We start from the raw sequence: 26,222 nt of genomic DNA, 5'->3' as shown, positions 1-26,222 counted from the left end.
GCGAGAAAGATACTATCATTTTAATTTTATAACAAGAAGCACAATATACTCAACTAGCGACCCGCCCTCGCTTCGCTTCGGAAACTGTAATTTATTATTGATTTCTCCACTATTTAATGGATGTTATTATACATATAAACCTTCCTCTTCAATCACTCTATCTATTAAAACATACCGTATCAAAATCCGTTGCGCAGTTTTAAAGATTTAAGCATACATAGGGACAGAGAAAGCGACTTTGTTTTATACTATGTAGTGATTATGACTTCACATCTTTCATAAACTTAAAAAAAACGCATACCGAGAAACAGACTCACATAAATATACCAAAAAAATGAAGACCTTATATCTTAAAATTTTAGAAGACGTTTTAAATTAAGAGGACAATACACGTATTTAATTATAAATTTAAAACTTGGATTAAATTTATAAAACTTAAAATTAAATTTGATCATTCACTACGTAACCCTAATTTTCCGTCGCAATTATAAAACAAACATATTTTATTAGATAATTTATAAATAGTTTATTATAAAATTCAATTTGTAATTTATTAGTATAAATTACCTGGCTTTTTGACCTTTTTTTTTCCTTTACTAAGGTGGCAAAGCCACGCATACATAATATGTCCATCGCTGAAGATAAATTTTACTATTTTTAAGCCTTGTTTGAATCATAGCATTCAAAAAACACCTTAGAACGAAATTAATTCCATTAGCTAATGGTATGCAACAAAACTGTTCTCTGAGAGAATGCGTTGCGTCTGGAATTCGAATCTCTGTTTACCCATCCAGTGTTTAAGAGTTTCCAGATAGAGAGGATGTGCTCTACTAAAGAGGACATAGCCAGTTAATAATCTCGAACATCTCCTTAGAACATTCCCTAACGTAATCAAATTTTATAATAATTAATAAACGGAATTAAACCAGCGAATGAAACATAATTTTAGTATAATAAATTTTCACTATTTACCTAACCTAGTTAAAATTACCGTTGGCATATCGTACCGAAAACCAATCGATACTAATTACGTAGTTGCGAGTAGGAAATCCTTCGGGACTTCAACTGGGCTGAATTCGTTACGTAAGTAACATTGGACATAACACAAACTTGTTACAATTTATTTGTTCAGCTACGGAATTGCAAATGTGTATGTGATTAGGTGCTAAGGGAACTCTGATTAGTTTAAAGCTGTGGGCTGTGTGTGTAAATATTTTTTGTATTTTTTTTTAAATCTGTGAAATGACCGGGTTTCAATACGGCAGTCGACTGAGTGTCCATGTCTGATACGATATTAGGAGAAGCTGTGCCAACATATTACCTGATTAAATAGGTCATGTTTCGTTTTGATTTTCAAACAATCAAATCAATTCAAAACAAAACAGCGGACGATTTTTAAATTGCATTGCATAAGTATAAAATTTAATGGAAAGGAGCCCTCGACACGCCTCACAGTAAAGTTGAGGTGCATAAAACATAGTAATATGGTATGGTCATGTGCAAAAGAAAACTACTTTCCAATGATATTTTCAGGTAGTATGGGTTTCATCGATTTCGAGGGCTTACGTTCTCTTACGGCAGCTTCAAAAAAAAAACTATCATAATTAGTGCATTAAAATAAGAAGCTACAAATTTTACGAAAGTGAAGAATGACTGATGATTTTATTGAAAATTTTAATTTTGAATTTTTACTGGTGGTAGGACCTCTTATGAGTCCACCCTGCCACCCTGCCTATTTCTGTCAAGCAGTAATGTGTTTCAGTTTGAATTGTGGGGCAGCAGTTGTAACTATACTGAGACCTTATCTCCTCATATCTCAAGGTGGGTGGCGGCATTTACGTTGTAGATGTCTATGGGCTCCGGGTAACCACTTAACACCAGTTGGGCCGTGAGCTCGCCCATCCGTCTATGCACAAAAAAAGACGCGAAAGAACATTATCACGCCATAATGTAATTGAAAATTTTCCGAACACATATATTGCATATACATAGGCACTGTCCTGGCTTCTATATTGTTCAAACAGAGTACGGAGGAATCAACGAATAAATATACTATACGGATCGATAGCAATCGTTCCCATTGCTTTAATTAAAGAGCATTCACGACTAATAAAAGCAATTACATACGTGTATTTTTTTATAGTAGTTTCAAGCTCAACCTCGTATCAATAATTATTATAATTTAGACATTAACGTACTGTGAGAAGCACAGAACTGTCCTTGATTCTTAAAAGTTGCCAGCATGTACCATATAAAGCTCGACTGAACCTAACTTCAGTACCGGTGACGTTATTTGTGGCTAAAAATTACAGAAATACAATAATAGCAAGATATAACAGCAAGTTTTGTGATTTATGTTACAAATATAAGGATTTATTTAATGAAATAAAATATAAAACATTAAAAGCCTTAACCTCTTTTTCCAATATTTAATTGAATAGCCTACAAATATTGATTTTCAAATGTGATAATATTTAATAGTAATAACCCAATGTCGTTTGTGTATTTGACGAGTATTCAACATATTTGCCTCAACACATTTATTACTTATTTATTACTGACGTCAATGCAGTTATTATAATAATTACAATATGATCGCCATCTTTAACTACCTATGTAGTATTCTTTTAGTATGTTTTTTTCATAAATATTTCCTTTTTATTGACAATAAATTTAAAATAGATCTCGGTACAAAAGTTAACCGAATTCTTAAATTTTTCTTATTTATTTTAAAGTGTTAACCAATTCCGACAAAACATTTCCATCCAACTAGAATTTTATTCCTTCCTCAAGGTTTCCCTAGCTCTTGGCTTAGCTCTAGCTAGAAAATACAGCGGCCTGACTTGGCTGTACGCTCACATTGTCCATGACAGACGGTAATTAGCAAGGAAGGCTATGTCAACCTGATTATTAGTGGAGATTCATGTCGACTCGAACATTTAGAAACGAAAAAAAATATCACGTTGATAATAAAACTTATAAATTGCCTACAAAAGATTTATAACTCGAGCCCACTGAGTTTCTCGACGGATCTTCTCAGTGGGTCGCGTTTCCGATCCGGTGGTAGGTTCGGCGAAGCACTGCTCTTACTAGGGGCAGTGTTAGCAACACTCCCGGTTTGAGCCCCGTGAGCTCACGTCAAGGACAAGCTGAAATAGCCTTTCAAGGCTATCATCAGCATAGGTAGGAAAAAAATTTAACTCGTCCCTTAACTTGGGTTCCTTCGCATATTTTATTGCAACACACGTTTTGCATTATTTAAAAATTAAAGTACACAATAATGAAGACTTATTGTACAATCAGTGACTATGTGAATGACAAAAGGGTGTAGGGTTGAAATTGTACTCCACACAAAACAGTGCTGAGCAGATCCTTTGAGTTCTGAGTTATGTGGACATCTTCTAGTTATAGTCGTGCTTCTAGTTATGTTAGTAACGATGTATTTACATACCTACATATATTGGAAAAGAGCAAGCCCTGAGTTTCTAGACGCTTCTTCTCAGTAGTGAAACTGCATTCCTAATCAGTGATGAAATTATGACGGATCGAAAGCGCCTGTAAAGAATTATTTGAATACATAGCCCTCTACACACGCAACCTTTCGCATTTACGTTCGCGCATTTGACTGAAATGGACGTTGAAGTTGCTGCTGCTCTGACATTGTGCGCCTTAGCGTGTTACAATTATACGTTAATTCGCTCGTCGAACCGTTCGTCACACGCGACGGGTTCGACGAGGACGGTGACCGGTGCTTGTAGTACCTAAAAGCACCGTAAACGCTTAACATCCAATGGCTCTCTGGGAGCTCTTCTCCTGCATGCCAATAAAAAATACCTGACTTAATCATAACCTTCTAAGTCGTTGTAGTCTGAACAGTTGAATCTCAAGTGTTCAACAACAAAACTTAAATTGTACTTTGTAAGAGTGAGTTACAGTTTTACTGGTGGTAGGACCTCTTGTGAGTCCGCACGGCTAGGTACCACCGCCCCGCTTATTTCTGCCGTGAAGCAGTAATGCGTTTCGGTTTGAAGGGTGCGACAGCCGTTGTAACTACACTGAGACCTTAGAACTTATATCTCAAGGTGTGTGGCGCATTTACGTTGTAGATGTCTATGGGTTCCACTAACCAATTAACACCAGGTGGGCTGTGAGCTCGTCCACACATCATCTCCTTCATATCCTATTTGTTGTCAACAACAACAAAAGTAAAAGAAATATAAATGCATCCAACGCAATAATATTTATACGAAATATATATTCAATTTCAGCAATGCATATTGCGTTATTTGCATATAGATATTTCACTATTAATGGAATTCGTGCTCCGCGTCGATGTTGCTTTGTAGTTGCTCTCAGAATGTGCAGTTCTATATATGTATGTATGTATGTATGTATGTATGTATATCACATTTGTAACGTAGCTTACGTTGCTTGAACTAAACCACAACTATTCTATTTCAGGTATTCTACCGGACAGATCAAACAAAATCGATGACATTTATTTAAGATTTTACAATGGGTGAGTTTTTATTTTATTTTATAATATTAGATTCAAACTATTAACAACATTATTTTTAGTTCAGATATTTTAATCATAATAATTATCACAGCTAGAACACAAATGCGATTACGACTTCCTTGATTTAATTTAGTATACCAATCTCCTTGACTTATTACCTAATATACCATGTATATATGGACTATAATGCCGCATACATTAAATTTTATTATAATGATAATAACTTAATGAAATACGAGACATCAATAAAAAAAAAAAACGTGTGGCACTCGGGAACTGCCGCGGTAAAGCTATTGCATAGCATTTTTTATCAACTTATGCAATTATAATTAGACAATGATAATTTAATATTAAATCAATAATAAAACAAGACCACGCTATATTAAACATTAATAAAAGCAAAACCTTAACTGTCCCCTTCACACTCATAAGCTAGACCGCAGATGGGCAGACTTTTCATGATGCGCATGCAGTGTGACGTCACGCCACGCGCTTATTCACAAACACTACACAAGCGCAACGTGTGAATGTGTTGAATGCGAGCTACATGGTAGGCGGAGTGACGGGTGTAAGGTTTTTTTCGTTACGGAATTTCATGATTCGGTCGCCGCGCTCAAGGCCCGCGATAAAAGCTATGCAATAGCTTAAATACTGGATGCACATTAGGCAACGTCAAACGACGAAGACCGGATGAATGCAAGGCCGAATAGATATCATACCTCAAAAACCGCTCAGGATATCATATTCGCATCAGTTTTCCTTATAAGTTTCTTTTATGTTCAATCTCAATTGTTTCATGTACAAAGAACATATAGTAATTATCTCTGCAATACATTCGTTGTCGATAAAAAGCACGTTCCCAACAATAATATCGAAATGAAACCTACAAAGCGTAGCCACAATGTGTCATTGTAGCCTTTTCATTTCACTGCTATGAACAAAGCAAACATTCCGATCGGAATGATAATTACGTGGCTTTTATTGGAATTTAACGAGGCTTACCAGACAGCATTTACAGTGAATTGAGTATAGTGGGTGTTTAAATTTCAAAAAATATATTGACTTGATTGATTTTAATTAAATTTTGTTTCTTTTGGAATATGTACCGTAGTATTGTGTGAAAACTTGTTAATTGATTATCGAAAGGAGATTCTGCATAAGCAGTTTTGACAAGGTCTTCTACATCATTGAGCAAAATGGGTAATCATTATCATAATGTGCACACCAGTCACCAACTACGTTACACAAATATCAAATAGTAGTTGAATAACATCAGCAAATACTGATACTAGTTATTGTTAGATTGCACTGTTTACTTATCCTGTCGATTTATGCCCGGGTATGCGAACCGGATAATCATTATGACCTGTGTTGACGAATGACTGTGATGACGGAATAATACTCGTATCACGCCATAAGAACCCTGTAACTATACTGAGACCTTAGAACTCATATCTCAAGGTGGGTGGCGCATTTACGTTTTAGATGTCTATGGGCTCCAGTAACCACTTAACAACAGGGTGGGCTGTGAGCTCGTCCACCCATAAAAGCAATAAAAAAAAATTAAAAAACCTACAAAATATACAAATGTGCGTCATTTTTAGATATAGAGCGTTATCAGTTGGCACTAGTCGATACGATCGTTCTTTCTGTTTCTTACGCGATGTAACAAAGAGAATTGGCTTCAGTTCCTAACCGTTTAACCTAATAAATGCTCATCTGAAAATTTACACGGAAAAATTTAAGCCGAACAAACAAATATCGCTTTTCAAAGACAATTAATTTAAACAAACAGACGAACGTATTGACAGCTGTCAATCATGTAGATTGTACGTACATCAATGTAGGGAGGGTTGACACCGTGCCAGTTTGTTTGTTTTTCCATATTGTTTCTTATTCATCTCGACATGCAACATCAACGATCGATGAATAATCATCAGGTACACGTTTGGCTTTTTATATGACTGAAACTTGATAATTACTTTATCAATGTTAGCTATGCGATTTATAAATTTATACTGTTTAGTAGCCTTAAGAGGCATTTTCATATATTAATATTTCGATTAGTATTTACAGTTTTAACTGCCGTTCGTGATATTCTTATGCATGAAACGGGCCATGTCTTAGCTTTGAGATTATCGTTTAATTAATATTATTTAATGGTATTTTGATTCATTAAGATACATTCTTTAATTTAGAATACAAAAGAAGAAAAACCTAAGGACTATAAAGACTAAGCCTCTAAGATTAAGGACCTAAGATTAAGAATGTTCACTGTGTGTGATTTTTTTTTTAATTTCAGGCGGAACGTGGAAGAATATGTGGATTTCCCTCTCAACCAAGCGGAAAAAATACTTGATGTCACTGGTTTTAGAAAGGATAAACCGGTTGTTTTATACGTGCACGGATTCATTGAAATAGCACAACAAGAGAGCATACGGGTATGTAAAATGTACACAAAAAATATATACATTCATATATTATGAGAAACGCTCATAATATTGGGATAATGCAAATAATTATATTCAAATACTATTAAATAGTACGCATATTATCGTAGCCTTCTTGTTTTCCCTACCTATCCTGATAGCCTTGAGAGGCTATTTCAGCTTCGCCCTAACATGTAGGTGAGCTCGCGGGGCTCAAACCGGAGTGTTGCTAACACTGGCCCTAGCAAGAGCAGTGCTTCGCAGAATCTACCACCGGATCGGAAACGCGACCCACTGAGAAGATCCGTCTAGAATCTCAGTGGGCTGTGTCTGTGGGTTAAAGCCTTCGTCTTGTCCTTCCTTTATTGCTGAGGATAATGACACTTATAAAACATTTTGTTTATTGTCGCTCTACATCGATTTCTGTAGCTGGCTTAATTACTATATTGAGGTTTATCTCTAATTGTTCCATTACCAGATTCGTCAGCCGGCTTGGAAGTCGTTTTGCTACCCACAGCTTAATAATTTCACATCATTGTATTTTTATCAACAACAATGGTTTGAATCCAAGGTAATCCCGCGTTCATGCCTAAACTAAATAATGTATTAAATAAGCGAACGAATCTTGAATCCCAAAAAATCTACTTTAATATACGTTAATTATAAATACTGTACTGATAAACTATTAACAAATTTCGTTCTGTTTGCGCTTATTAGGAGGTCGTGAATGCCTACTTAGAGGCGAAACCCGAGACCAACGTAGTACTGCTGGACTGGTCGAATATGTCACATGGGTCATATTTAGTGAATGCTGCAAGGAATACAAAAAAGGTAAGCGCTTCGGGATTTTGGAGACGGCAGATTCGAAACTGCACTTTATAAATTTTATTATAAAGATGTTAATTTGTTTTGTTCTTGTGAACTCATGCTGACTGTCTCGTCTTTTGCCAAATAAATAAATAGGCTTTTCACTATCTTCACTATTTATTTATTTATTACTAGCGGCCCACTCCGGCTCCGCTCGGGTCTTTAACAAAAATTTCAACGATATTTGATGTTGTTTTACTTTTTTAAATAAAAGAACACTTATTGCGGCATAACTATAATAGTTAGACATATGCTGTCATGACACTTTTTGTAAATAATAATGTGTTCTACAAAGTCGTAGTACATTATTTTATTTTATCATCAATAATTTTCGCAGGGCACGCGATGTAAAGAATATTTTAGGTATTTTTTTACACCTTGGCTTACATTATTAGTGTTTAAGTATGGATGCCTAATTTTATTCAAAAAAAATTATAGCCTATGTCACTCAGGAATAGTGTAGCTTCCAAACAGTGACAGAATTTTTCAAATCGGTTCAGTACTTTCGGAGCCTATTCAATACAAACAAACAAACAAATCTTTCCTCTTTATAATTATAATTATAATTATTATTATTTTTTATATATATTTTATATATATATTATATATTTTTTATAATTATAATTATAATTATAATTATACTTTAGTAATTATAATTATACTTTAGTAAATTTAGTAATTATAATTATAATTATAATACCTAGTCAGGTCATAAATTCTGTCACATGTTTAATGTAAAATAATTGAAACAAGTTTATTCATTATGTAACCATTCATATACCAAAATGAACTTAACAAAACATAGATTCTTATGACACTAAAGTTTATTCAAAATGACCTCCGTGATTTTGAATACAGGCCTTCAATCTGCGCGGCCAGTCGTCTATCGCAGCACGAACGAGGTCCATGTCAATATCGGCGGCTGCCTTAATCAAGGATGTCTTGAGTGACTCCAAATTGGGATGAGGCTTTGAACACGCCTTTTCCTCCAAGTGTTGCCATATCTTGTAATCTAACGGATTCAAATCTGGACTGGAGGAGGGCCAGTCTTCGTGCCGGATGAAGTCGATTTCACGCGCCGCCAGCCAGTCTTGTGTGCTCTTCGCTCTATGAGCTGGCGCCGAATCTTGTTGGAATACCCAGTGCCTGTTATTGAACATGGTATGAGAAACAGGTTCCACAAGGTTCGTCAGGACTGTATTTTGATACACAACTGCATTCGGTTTTACACCTTTCTCACAAAAATGTACCTGTGTTAAGCCCCAATAAGAAACTCCCAACCATACCATGAGCGAGGATGGAAAATGACCTCGTTGGACACGCGGAATACGGTTGCTCGCTTCTTCACTACTGTGTGCGTACACCTTATCATTTTGTTTGTAGTAGCTCTCTTCTACGGTAAAAATTTTTTCATCCGAAAAAAGAATTTCCCGATATTTTTTTCCCGCGTACCGCTTCAACAAAGCGCGGCATCTCTTCAGTCTCAGGTCCATTAGACGAGCATTCAAACGATGTCCTGTTTTTCTTCGATATGCCCGAAGCCCTAAGTCTCCATTTAACACCCTTTTCACCGTGGTTCTGCTTAACCCATCTGAAGGGCCAACAGTTTCTGCTTACGTTTGGGATTTCTTTGAATTCGCGCCTTCACAGCTTTTATCACTGCTGAAGTCCTAACAGATCGAGGGCGACCACTTCTTGACCTGTCATCTACACTAGAGTCTTCATTGTATCGTTTGATGGTACGATAAACGAATCTTTTGGTTATATTCAAATTTTTCAGTATGTTAAAAATTTGAATTGGCGCGTAACCGCAACGATGCAACGCAAGAACTGCAACACGGTCTTCTTTAAGCGTCCACTCCATATTTAAAAATGAGTAAAATTCTAAAAGTATACATTTTTATTTTCATGAACAATTCGAAATTCGAATTCAATAAACTTTTTTGTGGCCAGCATTCTAAAAGAAAAGTTTTTACTGTGTGACAATACTTATGACCTGACTAGTTATAAGTATAGATGACACCGTCTAAATTTTATCGCATTCGCATTGATACATAATTATGCTAAAGACGTGAATGAAATGATCTTTGGCCTTCTCAATATAGGTACTAAAGTCGTCGGGGCCTAAAGGTTAAGATGCGGTCTACTCCTGTATAGTGATGCGACTAGTTTCTATGGAAATACGTACTCAATACGTTTCCGCTGATTTCCACTATGAAGGAATAACATCATGTAATAAATATTAAAATAGATGTTAAATTTGTGTATTTATTGGTAGGTCGTATACTCTTTAGTACATAGTACAATAAAAAAAATTACCTAGAATCGGACAAAAAAACGAAATTACATAGAATAATAATCGTGAAATTTCCGTTACTAAGTACAAGTGTCATAATATTAAGTATGAACAATAAACAAGATTGTATACACTGTATAAGTTACAGTACTTTACATGATAAATGCCATAAACTTACTGGTGGTTATTACTGGTGGTAGGATTACTTAATTTACTGGTGGTAGGACCTCTTGTGAGTCCGCGCGGGTAGGTACCACCACTCTGCCTATTTCTGCCGTGAAGCAGTAATGCGTTTCGGTTAGAAGGGTGGGGCAGCCGTTGTAACTATACTTGAGACCTTAGAACTTATATCTCAAGGTGGGTGGCGCATTTACGTCGTAGATGTCTATGGGCTCCAGTGACCACTTAACACCAGGTTTTTTTTTTATTTATTGCCCTTGTAGGCAGACGAGCATACGGCCCACCTGATGGTGAGTGGTTACCGTCGCCCATGGACTTCAGCAATGCCAAGGGCAGAGCCAAGCCGCTGCCTACCGAAAGCAGGTGGGCTGTGAGCTCGTCCACCCGTCTATGCAATAAAAAAATAACATATCCATAACTTCCTACAGATTTCATAATCTCTACTGTTATTGTTACTGTATAAACATGAACAAAAACGTCGGAAAGAATGCATTAAAATTAAGTATAGAACAAGTTATTATGTATACGACTCGTGAAAGCCCATTACTACAAGACAAGTTTACTTAAATAACTGCCTAATTGTAATTCTACTTACTCATAATACGTAAAATTTAATAGAAGCAATTCTGAAACCTGTATTAACACGTAACCCGTAGTCACTTTCTTATGAACAATAACAAGCCACTTATGCCTTTGTCACGGAGACCAAATACCGGTTTTATAACGTAACAAATAAATTTTCTTAAATCACAGGTAAAATTACATAAAACCAGTTTAAAATGTTCACCTTCAAAATTCTTACGACATCAGAACGTTAACCCAACAATGTCGTTGGAATTTAAACTGTATAATAATTGCGTAGGCTAGACAGTTCGGCTGCTGATGGCCGCTATAGAAACTCGATGTGGAACAATAAAAACACATATAAAAAAATACGAAATTAATAAATCATCTATTTCCTCTATTGTTTGGGTGTCTTCATTTTGCTCGAAATTCAAATGCTCATAAAAAAAAGTTCACTTACAAATAGGTTTAATGCGAAATGTTTCGAATAAAAATTAAAACATGAATACTATATTTTCTTCTCAAAAGGCTAAAAAAGTTTAGTATTTTAAAGGAATTCAAATTTAGTAAAATGTAGAGCAATTACCATGACCATGACCACGCTACACGTAGTAATACATATTCACATAGTTTGTAACCTTCATCAACACACACGTGAACTGTTTATTTCACCCATCTAGTTTTCGACGTCGGTGGGTGGAGGTTGGAACAGGAATTGTGACTTAAATCTTGCAATATTTCACCATTACAAAATTATTTATATTATGAAGTAATTCCTTAACTGTCTTTATTACAATTGAATGGAAACTCAATGAAAAGTACACACTTCAGGTGTTGTCAATATTTTCCATCTACTAAAACGTTAATGGTTCTCTCTTCAATTATGATTATTTACATTAATTTTAATTAAGTAGACTGGATAAATAGACTGGACAAGGGATTTTCTGTAACGCACCACCGAACCTGACCTTTATCACTTCCCATCTGCTTCCCTATGTTCGTATCTCCAAAGTCGTCGCTACGTAAAACAAATAAACGGTTACTTTTAACACACTACTTTATTGATTTCAGGTAGGAACAGCAGCGGCCGAACAACTAAACAAACTGATTGACGCAGGCATACCTTCTGAAAAGGTACACCTCATTGGACATTCGCTTGGCAGCCATGTTGCGGGATACACAGGAAGAGAACTGAGAACCAAATATAATAAAACAGTTAAAAGGTAATTGCTTTCTAGTGCCGCGGCGCCGCGTCGTTGCCACTTAGTTCATAAGTTACTTGTAAGGGAAATATAAGCCAGGCTAAGTTTAAAAAAAATGGAGGGGATATGCTGTCGCCCGTGGATGATCGCAGGAGGAAAGAAGAAGAAGCCACGCCAGCTCATAAGACACAATCCAGCAAACTCATCCACCCTGCCATATTAGGCAAGGAGTATACACCCGGGCAGTAGGGGACTCCCTGAGACCCGACCCGTCGGAATGGCTTCTTCTTGGAGAAAGGAGCATGCCGAGGTTTTTTTTTATTGCTTAGATGGGTGAACGAGCTCACAGCTCCCACCACCTGGTGTCAAGTGGTTACTGGGCCCATAGACATCTACAACGTAAATGCGCCACCCACCTTGAGATATAAGTTCTAAGGTCTCAAGTATAGTTACAACGGCTGCCCTACCCTTCAAACCAAAACGCATTACTGATTTACGGTAGAAATAGGCAGGGTGGTGGTACCTACCCGCGCGGACTCACAAGGGGTCCTACCACCAGTAAAGTAACCCTCTTAACGGGGCTGCCACGAATTATATCTTCGACCCAGGCGATGGGGCAACGCAAAGCCGCCTTCGCACGAAACATGTCCTATCGGACCCATTCTCGGCACTTATAGGTACTTAAAGTACCGGTCTCAGTTCTCGTCGAGCTCATCGGATGCGATGAAGAGTTCGATGTGCAACCTGCGCATAGACAACACCTACTGAGTTTCTCGTCGGTAGATTCAGCGAAGCAATGTTTTTGCTAATGGCTAATGTTTGCAAGTCCTCTCAGCTTGAGCCTCTTAGGGTAATCACTTACCAATCTGTACGTAGTTCGAATAGCATCTTAAGCTACTAAATATTAAGTAGGGAAGAAAAAGCTTATTTTTCCTATAGTTAATCTCGAACTAATCTATCTATATATATACTAATGAATTGCTGTTCGTTAGTCTCGCTAAAACTTGCGAACGGCTGGACCGATTTGACTAATTTTGGTCTTGAATTATTCATGGAAGTCCAGAGAAGGTTTAAAAGGTAGATAAATATGAAAATGCTCAGGATTACATAAAAATAACAATTTTATTTTTCTTTGATGTGTCCCCGGTCGGACGGATTCTTTTTGTTTTTTTTTTTAAGTTTATTTTATACAAATATTTAGGTCTTTTATTTATCGATTGAGGCACTACGAAGTCTGCCGGATCAGCTAGTTGTAATATAAATATGAATTTCGAATATGCGGAGTATAAAATCAGACTTCCTTTTTGTTACTGTTCTTTTTTTAGAAAACCGCTTTTATGTGAATTCATATATTCTTGCTTAATTTTTCTTAGATTACTTTCCTCTAACGATGTTGTTCGCCTATAAAATTATAACAATCTTAACTTCAAAATAATTTCATAAATTTCTATAATAAGTATAAACCAACAAAATCTTTTAAAAGTAATAATTATTTGTTGTCTTCATGGCTATTAGCAAATTTTATCATTACACTTGAATTTAGGACTTAAACATGTATATTAAAATATAATAGCACATTTAAAAATACATCAAACAATTTGGTTGTTGTTCAAAATCACAATTTCAAAAAACAAAAAAATTTGAAATGAGCTCTACCAATTATAATTTTTTTCTTTCTGAAAACCTTACATGACTTATCATTCCAATTTTAAACATAGTAGTACATAGTACATACATCTTTTTTCATAAAAATTAAGAAAAATTGTTCGTGCTTAATTGTAAAACTCACAACCGTTCCTGAAGGTCATACGTGACGCGTAACGTCAGCAAAAACCACATCGGACTGTTTTTATTGTAATATTCGTGTTGTGACCTCACATAATTACATTAATATTAACCATTTTACTTTACGTATTTTGAAGTAAAGGATAAGACGCAACGGTGCTCGAATCCCACAGACCAATTTTTCTAATGAAATACTTCCTTAGCAAATGTTCACGATTGACTTCCACAGTGAAGGAATAACACCGTGTGATAATAATCAAACCCACAAGATTATAATTTGGGTAATTACTGGCGGTAGGACGTCCTGTGGGTGCGTACGGGTAGGTACAACCACCCCGCCTATTTCTTTATATCCGTATAAGATACGTTATAAGATATCCGGCGCCGCCCCTATCTTTCGGGCTGCGGGTCTATGCGTTCCAAGTCAGGGAAACAATTTTTGCAATCTTAACTTGATCAGCCCATTTTAAGGGACAAATGGGCGTGGTGTGGCCTAATATGCCCTACATTCAATCGACGGTCAAGTTTGGTGCATTTGAATTATTTTTCAAATAAAATTTACACTTCAGACTGTATAGACGAAATAAAAATTAGAAGCTACTCTTTGTATTGTTGTGCACACAGCTGAGAAAATATTATTGTCATTCTATATGTATTCTTTGTAATGTATTTTCGTAATCGGTAAATAAATGATTAATTATTCTGTTATAAGTTGCCATGAAACTACAGATATTTCGTATAAAGTCGAATAATTTGCTGCGAACTAATGTGAATCATACCACTCAGATCATGTTTTTAATTTTCTTGGGCCGAATATTCGACTGATTGAAACTAAATATAGATATTTTTTGACGGTAGGCTTAGTCCGTAAGACACTCTACACCGTAACAAACGATGCTACAAGTATTATGTCTAGGATCAAATCTTGTTTCTTTCTTTTAGCTTTTAATTTTGGTATCGTCAATAGCGAAGTTGCAAAAAATTTTTGAGTCATGCCCATGGTAAGCTTACCTTATCTACCCTTTACTACTACTGAGTCAAAATTGAAGTATCTCCACCGAATATTTCAGATTAACTGCCCTCGATCCTGCTTTTCCAGCATTCTACCCGGACGGTGTGATGATGGAACACGTGAACGCTAAAGATGCAGAGTTTGTGGATGTTATTCACACAGACGCAGGGGGATACGGAGCTCCTGTGCGGACCGGTACGGCAGACTTCTGGCCCAACGGAGGCAAGAGCACGCAGCCCGGATGCCCAAGATTCGCTCCTATACCCTTATCAGATGACAGTGAGTTATTTGAAAAGTAGATACCTTCAAGGAAGACTTCTGCGATAACGGAATAATTATCATCATTATCCTGCCCTTCTCCCAGTCACTTGGGGTCGGCGCAACACGGTTCGTCTCTCACTCTCCTCTTACACAAATCGTCTTTCACGCAATCCATTCATTTCTTCTTAGGTCTACCTCTTCCTCTATATCCTTCTACATTCATAGTTAACACTCTCTTACCAGCCTCATTTTCATTTCGTCTCATTCACATCTCCATATCATCCCAAACGCGTACTTCTCAACTTCTCTGTCACATGTGCCACTCATATTCATGCCGGTATATACCGCTATAACAGAATAATATTAAAATTATAATTCGACTAAATTACCAGTGGCGGGGCGTAAAGTGTACTTTATCCGAGTTGAAAACCAACCTATTTCTGCCATAAAACATTTGGCCACATTAAGCAGTGGCCATTCAGTTTCTTACAATACCTACAATAGAATTTCGCGTTGGGATATCACAAAATAGCTAGTGGTATTCACAACGGGGCAACTGTATGCTCAAGTAATATTCAATACTCAGAGAGCCGTCAATTGAGGATTAAAAGCATAACACTTAAAATAAAATCATTAAAGCAGCTTAAAAATCGATGTTTGGCACCTTATTTATAAATAAAATATTTGTAAAAAATGCAATCCTCTCTTTCTGATAAGATTAATGAGCCCATTAATTTCATGAAAGCATGAATTTCATATCAATATTTCAATCAATATCAATTGGACTTATTTTAAAAGAGTGAAATGGTTACCAAATCAAAACCGATATTTATTACATTATAGTCTTAATAAATAAATGTAACTTAATTTAAAAATATTTCATTGTGATTTAGAAAACGGAAAGTCTCTCTCAATCCTATATGCTCCTAGTTTTCCTTCGTAGTTTGACTTCGTACTCATATTTAAAACTCGAAATACAAACTGTGACAAAAATTGGTACAGAAACAGTACAAACTATTGGGACTGAGCCAAAAATGTGCGTGCAGAATGATTGGTAAATATATTGTTCGAAAAAATCGCTTATTGCTGCGGTAACATTCACCGAATAAATAAATAAAGTGTTCTATATTTTGAAACTAGATTTATTTCTTAAACATCCATCAGCAATCTAGCTGTCTCACTCATCAAATCAAAATGCAAGACTAGGTCTCAGGCAGCTATCTTCCTGCTCTATCGTAGTTATTCTTAGTTCGAATTTGATTTATGATGGTGGTTGTTGTATTACGAAGGATTTCATCGAATATTGTCTTATTTGTCAGTCGGTATTTTAAAAACTCTGGCCTTATTATAAAACAACCGTGTTGCAATGTAGTAGTTGCATAATGAAACCGGTTTTGTTGTGTTAATATTGACACCGGTTCAATGAACTTTGGGATACCTCGTGTCTCTCGCTTTCTCTCAATATATTTTTACAAGCATAAAGAGACGGATGACGTCCGCACTACATGTCGACCAGTTAGTAAAGAAAAGATGATTTTCTTGATCGGCATCTGGTTTTTGTTACGAATTGAAAACGTTTGAAATATAGGATATTTTATCGATTTTTTGCGCATATTTACGTGAACTAGTTCACTTCTCATCTGGTTACTGGAACCCATGGTTATCACAATGTGAAAGCCGCCTCCCACTTTGAGACATCTAGTAAATATACTGATATACAATGACTGTCCTATTTGCGATTAACAGATAAATGTTCTACATTATCTCGAATATTACGCACAACTACAACGATTATCTTTTGAATTCTAAAACTGTCACCACAGTTTAAAATAGTTGCCTCCGTCTATTTACAGTTATGTCACTAGCTTTGAGATAAGATAGAAGATTTTACACTGAAATCTAATAATAAGTATTGATTTTGATTGACAGTATCTATTTATGATAACTATATAGTGACTAAAAACTCGACAATAATCATTTACACTCGAAAATATAGATTGTTTAACTTATTTTTGCAGCCATTATTTCGTGGGTTACTGTTTACTGTTTTATTGACCTTGTAGGCAGACGGGCATAAGGGTAGGGCATACGGCCCTCGTGACGGACAGTGGACAGAGATCCCCCGAGAAGTGCTTACCGTGGCTCAAGGAAGTCAGCAATGCCAAGGACAGAGCCAAGACCAGTCTAATACTTATAATATTACTAAAAACTATAATATTACTAAAAAAAAAACACGTGTGGCACTCGGGGACTGCCGCGGTAAAGCTATTGCATAGCATTTTTTATCAACTTATGCAATTATAATTACACAATAATAATTTAAGATTAAAACATTAATAAAATAAGACCACGCTATATTTATAAACATTAACAAAAACAAAACATTAACTGTCCCCTTCACACTCATAAGTTAGACTGCGCGAGAGAGAGATGGGAAGACTTTTCATGATGCGCATGCAGTGGTAGGCGGAGTGGGGGGTGTTAGGATTTCTTTTCGTTACGGAATTTCTTGATTCGGTCGCCGCGCTTAAAACCCGCGATAAAAGCTGTGCAATAACTTAATAATATTTTGTTTTGCTACCACAACTACCAAATTATTGTTGTAAGACATTTATGAAATACATTTTATATTCTCACTACTATTACGCTATATTTTAATCTAACGAATCGTTAGTTAGTATACATAAATAATTACCTTAAAGTAACTGTTACCGAATACTATTATTAGTTGAATGCGCGCAATATAACACAATTCCTAAACATACGACCTCTGCGGTCAACCGTCTAGTTTGACGCGTGACTAGTGTGACGCATTGAATTGCAATTTAGATGGCGGTGATATTTTAAATAATTACCAAAGCAATATGAAGCAATATAATATGTTCCAAGTAGAATTAAATTATATAATTTTCGAAATTTACGTTTCTTTGGTTACAAAAAGAACTAACTGTAACTGAATAGTTCTGGTATCACTGTCATAAGCATATTGAGTTGAATATAGAGCATATTGACAAACACAAGCCTCTGTACCGTAAATTATTTATATCCGCAATGTGCTATTTAACTAATCAAAATTTATCTTTTAATCTGACCTTTGCATGAGAGCTCACAGTCACAGTACAATTCATAGACACCAAAGTAAAGCAGAGGTATGCCACACATAACATTTCTTAGACTGTCGATGCACATTATAGACTAATTATGTTACTAGAATTTCTGATTATCAATGAAACTGAGAAATCCAATAATTGTTATGTTTTTGCATTTATCGCCTAGACGATCTGTCTGGTGTGAAGTGGTTACCGCAACAAAGTAAATGATGCAACCCATCTTGAGACATGAGTTCTAAGATCTCATATATTTACAGTACCACGGCTGCCTCAAACCGAAACGCATTAACGCTTCACAGCAGGAATAGGCAGGGTGGTGGTATCTACCCGTGCGGTCTCACAAGACGCCCTGCCACCACTGAAAACGTTCGTTCATATTTCACTGTCAAGTTGAAGTCATTTACAAAAAAAAAGATTAACTTTATCGCGGGTAAACAATGTCGTCGGTTTAATGCTATTTTTTCTCTTTAAGATTTATGTAGTCATTGGAGATCGTGGAGATTCTACGCCGAATCTGTAAGGAACCCCGAGGCCTTCCCTGCATCTCCTGCAGAATCGTTTAGCAAATTTAAAGATAACCCCACACCTGAATTAGGATTGGTATATATGGGTTTTAATTGTGACCACAGGTGAGTGAACTTTGGACTGCAGTGGAGTGCCGCTATTATTCAAGTACACAATTAGAGACGCGTAAAACAACGACCTTATGCAGCGACAGAGTATATCTTAAAGAACTATTTTAGAACATTCAAGAGATATTTTTATTTCTATTTTTTTAAAAGAATACCTACTCTAATAAAACCTATTTAAATAAACCATTGCTTTTCAAAGTATAGTTCGGATTATCTACGTAATACCATATTAAAAAATAGCAAATATAATAAATGGTAGTAAAAGCTTTGATAGCGAAATAAATTATTTATTTCTTTATTTTTTTTAGTGCGAAAGGATCTTACTACTTAACAACAAACGGAAACACTCCGTTCGGGAAAGGAATCGACGGATTGTATCCGAAAAGAAAGAAAGAATCTACAAAGAAAGCATAAGTGACTGTGTACATCTAGAATAGGAAACAAAAAACTAAATGTAGCGTTTTATTGGAACGATGTGTTGTTAATAAGTAAGTTTATGATCTTCTAGCAAGTTTTAAATAGCATTTTAAAATAACATAATAATATAATATGAAATTGTGATTGTTTCATTTGAAAACGTAAACAGATTTTTATATAATATGGTCTATATTTTTAGTAGACTATTTGACAACTCTACAGAAGCTCAAAAAATACGGACATCACAAGAACGCGGAAAGCTTAAACAAACACACAAATATACATTTTTTAATTTATACATTTGATTGTAACAAGACTTATTCAGTATAAAAAAATACATGACATCATCACAGACTAAAGAATTTCGTGTTTATTTTGGACTAAGTTTTTTTTTTTTTTTTCAATTCAATCAAAGACAAATGCTGTTCCACCTCACCACACACTCTAATGAACGTCCGTGGCTTTTTATTGATCCAAATAAAATTACCTTATATTATGATTTTCACAAAAAATTGTTATTTGTACCAAATTTTAAAGGTGAAGGAGTTTTTTTGATCGAGCGATGTACGGATTATATAAATTAGGAGTAAAAAAATTTTAGTTACCAAATATATTTGAAAACTTATAAGATTATTATAGACTTGTGTCAAAACGGACTCATACTTTACTTACTTATGTAACATTCAAGGCATTTTTTGTGAACTGTTATTAAGCAACAATAACTAATATTTATGGTATGTATCTATCTTCATTGTGTGTAGATTCTGATTATAAATATCTAAATAGCTTAAGGAAGTAACAATATTTAGCATCACAAAATACTTATTTATTACCTTCAATAAAATTAATATTTTTGTCAGTGCTAATTATTCAATTATATCACTCCAATTTAGTACAATTAAATAAAAAAATTGAGCGCCATGGAAGGCTTTGATTCGCGGTTAACATTACCTATTAATCTTTCTGATTAAGCAAAAAAGTGCTATTTAAAATTATTTATATCAGTATTCTCATAACTTAATAAGTTAATTTAGCCTCATAAAAAATTCAAAATTGAAGGATATTATGATGATATTTATTTTGTTTTAATATTACAAATTATTATAATTGAATTATTTGGAAGAAATGAATCTGATAGGTTTTTAAAGGTTTAAATTAATTTAAAGGTTTTTTTAAAGGCTTTTCGAACCTTTTTAAGATGGAGAAGAAGGACACATTCTCACATTGTTTTAAGGCTGCTGGAGAAACAAACATTATATTTATTCATATTATTATATAATATTATATATTCATTTTAATAAGTTATTTTAAGGTTTAAATGTATGAAAATGGTACTGGATTGCACGATTCATCTAAAGATACTCGGAAAATGTTTCGGTTATTTTAATTTTATGTTTAATACATGACTAATGACTAACTGTAAGTGTTCCACAAGTACTTAAGTAAGCAATTGTTTTTATGATTAAATCTTAATATAATTTAAAAAGACTTGAAACATGTTTTGTTAATACTGTTATCGTTAATAAAATTGATAAAAACACTGAATGTCTTATTATTGATTGAAAATAAAAAAACATATTTAAATAAAAGTGAAACACGTGCTATCAATTGTTTAGTATGCAATTACCACAATCCGGTTCGATTCTGCCATTATCCACTCATTGTCATGGTGTGGTGCAGCTGTTACGCAATATTATTGAGGCTTCGGTCTCATGTGTCAAACTGGACCGCGGCATACACTCCTATGACGCCTATGATCTCAAATATACATTTAATACCAATTCTAATAGCAGAACTCACCTGCACATCTATAGCAATTAAAATCCTTTTAGTACCACTACGGACTTAGCTTTATATTGATGGTTGGACGACATTTATTAATTGTAGTACTGTACCACTTAAAATATGGATATATAGAAAATGTACAACGTATTTTTTTTATTCAAACTGGGAACATGAGAATAATTCGAAATTGAATTTGAATAAAAAGCCTTAAATAATTTCCTAGATTGCAGTCTGGTATATATAATACCTCTGCACCAAGAACGCTTTCCAGATATCCATTACCGTTAGTTATTCACGTTAAGGAAACGTAATTTTATTGAATTTTAATGTTAAATCCAACGAATAATGAACAATATATCTGAAACATTTCGGAATACATTATTATAAAGTAAAATCCTCACTTGTTTTAATGTTTTAAAATAGACAGTTAAAGCGTTAATAAAATATTTAGAGATAAAAACTGTTCACAAATAAAAGATGGCGGCCAGACATATATTATTATAGTAATCTTAGTATATATTTGTTAAATTAGATATAGTGCATTATGAGTAAATACAATAACTTCTACTGCTGCTAAATACCATATAAAATCAAATCAAATTAATCACTAATTATTCAACATATTCAATAAGTTCTGCCGCATGTGAATTCGGAGTCACATCCGGGAAGGGCGTAGTAGCATTACTAGATGTACCATAAACTTCTGTGACGAATTTTGTCGTCCAAAATATTGAAAAAACGAAGGCACCGAGCAAGAGGACACTGAAAATTGAAAATATAATTGTATAAGTAATCTTAACTTTCTAGACATCACGATGTGAATTTTGCCCACCCTTTTTTGCCAACTTCACCTTGAAGGGATTTCTCTTAGAGACAAGGTTGAAGTCTCCATTACATTATATAACAGAGGTTCTCAAACTTATTTTGTCTACTGCCCACTTCGAGAATAAATTATTTTCTAGCGCCCCCATTTTTTCACCTACTTAAAACCACCTTAGTCCTGACCTTAGTCAGTGAGCCAGTGAGGCGCTACTCCCCCCATAAAAATAGAATAAAATGGATTGACTTTACTAAATTATTTACTAACCTACTCGACTACATTTTTGGTGTTCAGACACATTTAGCTACTAAATTACTCGGTACTCGACTAAAATACTCGCCTAGTCCGAACCAGGCTTAACCTTCTAGATGAAATTACAAATCGCCTCCCAAGCCTCTACACAACGCCCCAATTTTTTTTCTGGGTCTCTTACCGCCCCCCTTTAGGCCTGCTTAGGGTGCGTTATCACCCACTTTGGTAAAGGCTGTTATATAATGACCGCTATGTGGTTTAAACCGGAACATATGCTTTGCGATTTAAATAGGGCACATAGTGGTAGCCACCCTATATAGCTTTAGAATACGTGTTTCCACCATTAAATTCCGTTTCGTGGTCGCATTGTATTACTGGCTTAATACTAAAAAAAACGCTGCTGGGCGTACTCTGATGAATCCTTCAGCCGCAGCTCATGGACGTCCAACGGAGGAGATAGGTTCGTGCTGTTAATTTATAATCATACTGTAACACTTATAAAGAATAATTTCAAGGAGACAGCGAAATTCCTGTCCACCGCCCTGACAAGATGAATGTCTCAATCAAATAATATTAAATAAATATGTACATATCAATTTAAACTTACATTCCCACTGCCATAGTAAATAATCACCAGCTTGTAGCATCAAAATAATTTATGGTTTTCTCCTAAATGACTCAGCTCTGAAAACAAATATGAAAGAAATAAAACATTTTACTAAAATACTTTTCACCGCACATAAACACTACATATTAAGTTATAGTCGTTAAGCACACATATGCAATCGACATTAACAAAAAAAAGTATTATACTTAGTCTGGCCATAAATACTGTTACAATTAAAAATAAACAAAATATTACATTTGAATTTGGAATCTGTAATTTTTATATGATTACTCATTGAGTTTTCTCATTTTGGCGCCAATACATTGTACAATATTTTGCGATATTAAAATGGAGTGGGGTCATAAAGAGAACCTAATCGCTGTGATTGCATTACACAAAGTAGGTATGGAGCCAAATGCAATTTTCAAAACTCTCCATACGCTTGGTATTAGTAAAATGTTTATGTACCGGGCTATTAATAGGTTCAATGAGACCTCCTCTGTTTGTGGCAGAAAAAGATCTGGCCGTCCACGTAGTGTTCGTGCGAAAAAGGTAGTCAAAGTAGTAAGCGAAAGAATTCGAAGAAATCCTGTCCGAAAGCAAAAGATTTTATCTCGGGAGATGAAGATAGCACCTAGAACCATGTCGCGTATTTTAAAAGATGACTTAGGACTTGCAGCCTATAAGAGACGTACTGGTCATTTCTTAACTGATAATTTAAAAGAGAATAGCGTGGTAAAATCGAAGCAACTACTGAAGCGGTACGCAAAGGGAGGTCATAGAAAATTTTTGTTTATGGATGAGAATTTTTTTACAATTGAGCAACATTTTAACAAACAAAATGACCGTATTTATGCTCAAAGCTCTAAGGAAGCTTCCCAATTAGTCGCCAGAGTGCAACATGGGCACTATCCGACTTCAGTGATGGTTTGGTGGGGTACTAGCTATGAAGGAGTGACTAAGCCATACTTTTGTGAAAAAGGTATCAAAACATCGGCACAAGTGTATCAAGATACCATTCTTGAGAAGATACTGAAGCCCCTTAACAACACCATGTTCAATAATCAAGAATGGTCCTTCCAGGTCATAAAGCTCGGTCTACGCAGTCTTGGTTAGAAACGAACGTTTCGGACTTCATCAGAACAGAAGACTGGCCGTCGTCTAGTCCCGATCTTAATCCGCTGGGTTATGATTTATGGTCAGTTTTAGAGAGTACGGCTTGCTCTAAACGTCATGATAATTTGGAGTCCCTAAAACAATCCGTACGATTGGCAGTGAAAAATTTTCCCATGGAAAGAGTGCGTGCTTTTATTGATAACTGGCCTCAACGTTTAAAGGACTGTATTGCAGCCAATGGAGACCACTTCGAATAAGCTTTTTATATTTTAAATTGTTTTATATTTATGTATTAAACTAACTGTAAAAGTAATAAATGTTATTTGCAATAGAATTTTTTTTTCCTTTGTAACAGTATTTATAGCCAGACTAAGTATATTAAAAAGACATTTCCGTAATGTGTGTAAAATAAATAAAATAAAACTTTAGTCCGGATGAGGGGTACTTCAGTAGCAATGAAGTAAATTATTCAGTTTATTATTATATTTCAGCGCAATTAATCGTACACTTTATCGTTATATGATTTCTTTATAAATAAAATAAACAATTTTTTAAAGCACAAAATACTCATCGACGACCATCGTGACTACTTAAACTACAAACTTTTGGAAAGGATGAATATATAATACTAAAATACAAAGAACAAACCCGGAATTAAACCGCAAATGGAACCCTAAAAAATACTTACATTGTATTTGGTTAAAAAAATCGCAGTATAAAAAATCACGATCCTTAAAATTGTGAGTCGTTAGCGAAATCAGCGTACTGTGAATATCCGTCACCTGTTTTTCCATCTAATTTAATTAATTTATCTACCATTTTACGCACATCTTCGCCGACCAAGAACAAACCAAACATTAGCACTCCGGTCAATAAAAACCTAAAAAAAAAACAAAATATTACGTAATTTTATCGTAATTTTACATAATAAGACCATAACTTATTTTTTTTTTTTATTGCTTAGTTGTGTGGACGAGCTCAGAGCCCACCTGGTCTTAAGTGGTTACTGGAGCCCATAGACATCTACAACGTAAATGCGCCACACACCTTGAGATATAGTTCTAAGGTCTCAGTATAGTCACAACGGCTGTCCCACCCTTCAAACCGAAATGCATTACTGCTTCACGGCAGAAATAGGCGGGGCGGTGGTACCTACCCGTGCGGACTCACAAGAGGTCCTACCACCAGTAATTACGCAAATTATAATTTTGCGGGTTTGATTTTTATTGTACGATGTTATACAAAATATCTTGCCATATCTTTTTTAGCAAGCAACTTTCTGTGTTTTCTTATAAGACAAACATTTTTAGTGTTGAAAGCTTTTTGAATAATTGCGATCAATGTTCATCGTTGTAGCTCAACAATTACAATGATTGCCCGCCAAAGGTAGGCGGAACTGTAACATCAACCCGTAACTTGCAACACCCACTAATTGTACTCAATTTAAAAACCAGGGGTGGAGGAATATATGTATCTTACTGGTGGTAAGACCTCTGATAAGTCCGCACGGGTAGATGCCACCACCTTTTTTTTTTTTAGCGCTGTGGAATCCATTTACGGATACCCGGTCAAGGGGGGTAACGAACCGGGCTATGTCGCACTCCGGCGCCTCCCAGGTGCCACCGCCCTGCCAATTTCTGCTGTGAAGCAGTAATGCGTTTCGGTTTTAAGGGCGGAGCAGCCGTTATAACTACACTGAGACTTTAGAACTCATATCTCAAGGTGGGTGGCGGTATTTACCTTGTCTATGTCTAGGACTCCGGTAACCACTTAACACCAGGTAGGCTGTGAGCTCGTCCACCTATCTAGACGATAAAAACAAAAAGGATGAATAAAGATAATTTGAGACACTACTACTGTTATCATTTAATTTGTAATTAGCAGTTTTAATACCACCTAATATCCAAATTTAAAACAGTTGTACGAGCCTTGTAGGTTAGACACGATCCAATTGAACCAAAGACGCGCTATAAAATCAATTCTTATTATCAAATAAAAATAAATATTAAACGTTACTCACAATCCAGCTTCCATAACCTTTAAGAAGACAATGTATCAAAGCGTTTTTTTTAAGTTTAACATTAGTTTATAACACCTTTGAATCACAGCCGAGATTATACTGAGCTGATGAACAAACGAGTGATCATTTAGTATAATATAAACAATAAAATCATAGCCGCTGATATTTCATTGTGAAAACATCGCTATGTTTAAAAAATAATACACTTGTTTGGCTTATTGTAATATGAACAAAAACAAATGAATCACGATACTATTTGGTCTTGGTGTTATTTATACTGACATTTTAATATCTATTTTTCGTTATTCATACCTCAAAATGTTTTTATTATAATAATATTTCTACATG

At 35.1% G+C, this 26,222-nt stretch overlaps 1 protein-coding gene and 1 long non-coding RNA gene across 3 annotated transcripts in view; one reads left to right on the top strand and one right to left on the bottom strand.

The window, feature by feature from the left end:
• The window catches only part of LOC114250792 (inactive pancreatic lipase-related protein 1), a 29,163-nt gene extending 8,348 nt beyond the window's left edge, over nt 1-20,815 (top strand). For both annotated transcript variants that reach the window (XM_089731869.1, XM_028184814.2), the window contains exons 2-8: nt 4,462-4,519; nt 6,822-6,960; nt 7,666-7,779; nt 11,927-12,078; nt 14,913-15,133; nt 18,698-18,854; nt 19,166-20,815. In XM_089731869.1, the coding sequence (XP_089587995.1) occupies nt 4,462-4,519; nt 6,822-6,960; nt 7,666-7,779; nt 11,927-12,078; nt 14,913-15,133; nt 18,698-18,854; nt 19,166-19,271 (947 nt within the window). In that variant the 3' untranslated portion in view covers nt 19,272-20,815. The remainder of the gene's footprint in view (nt 1-4,461; nt 4,520-6,821; nt 6,961-7,665; nt 7,780-11,926; nt 12,079-14,912; nt 15,134-18,697; nt 18,855-19,165) is intronic.
• Nucleotides 20,816-20,818: 3 nt separating this feature from the next.
• LOC149501770 (uncharacterized) lies at nt 20,819-26,067 on the bottom strand. Its single transcript, XR_016323989.1, has 4 exons — nt 25,875-26,067; nt 24,543-24,734; nt 22,739-22,815; nt 20,819-21,821 (listed from the first exon to the last, which is right to left on the bottom strand). It is a non-coding gene; the product is annotated as an uncharacterized LOC149501770 (long non-coding RNA).
• Nucleotides 26,068-26,222: the final 155 nt, after the last annotated feature.

This window comes from Bombyx mandarina, chromosome 12, assembly GCF_030267445.1.
Source record: "Bombyx mandarina strain Sakado chromosome 12, ASM3026744v2".
Classification (NCBI taxonomy): domain Eukaryota; kingdom Metazoa; phylum Arthropoda; class Insecta; order Lepidoptera; family Bombycidae; genus Bombyx; species Bombyx mandarina.
This window is presented reverse-complemented; position numbering and strand designations above follow the sequence as displayed.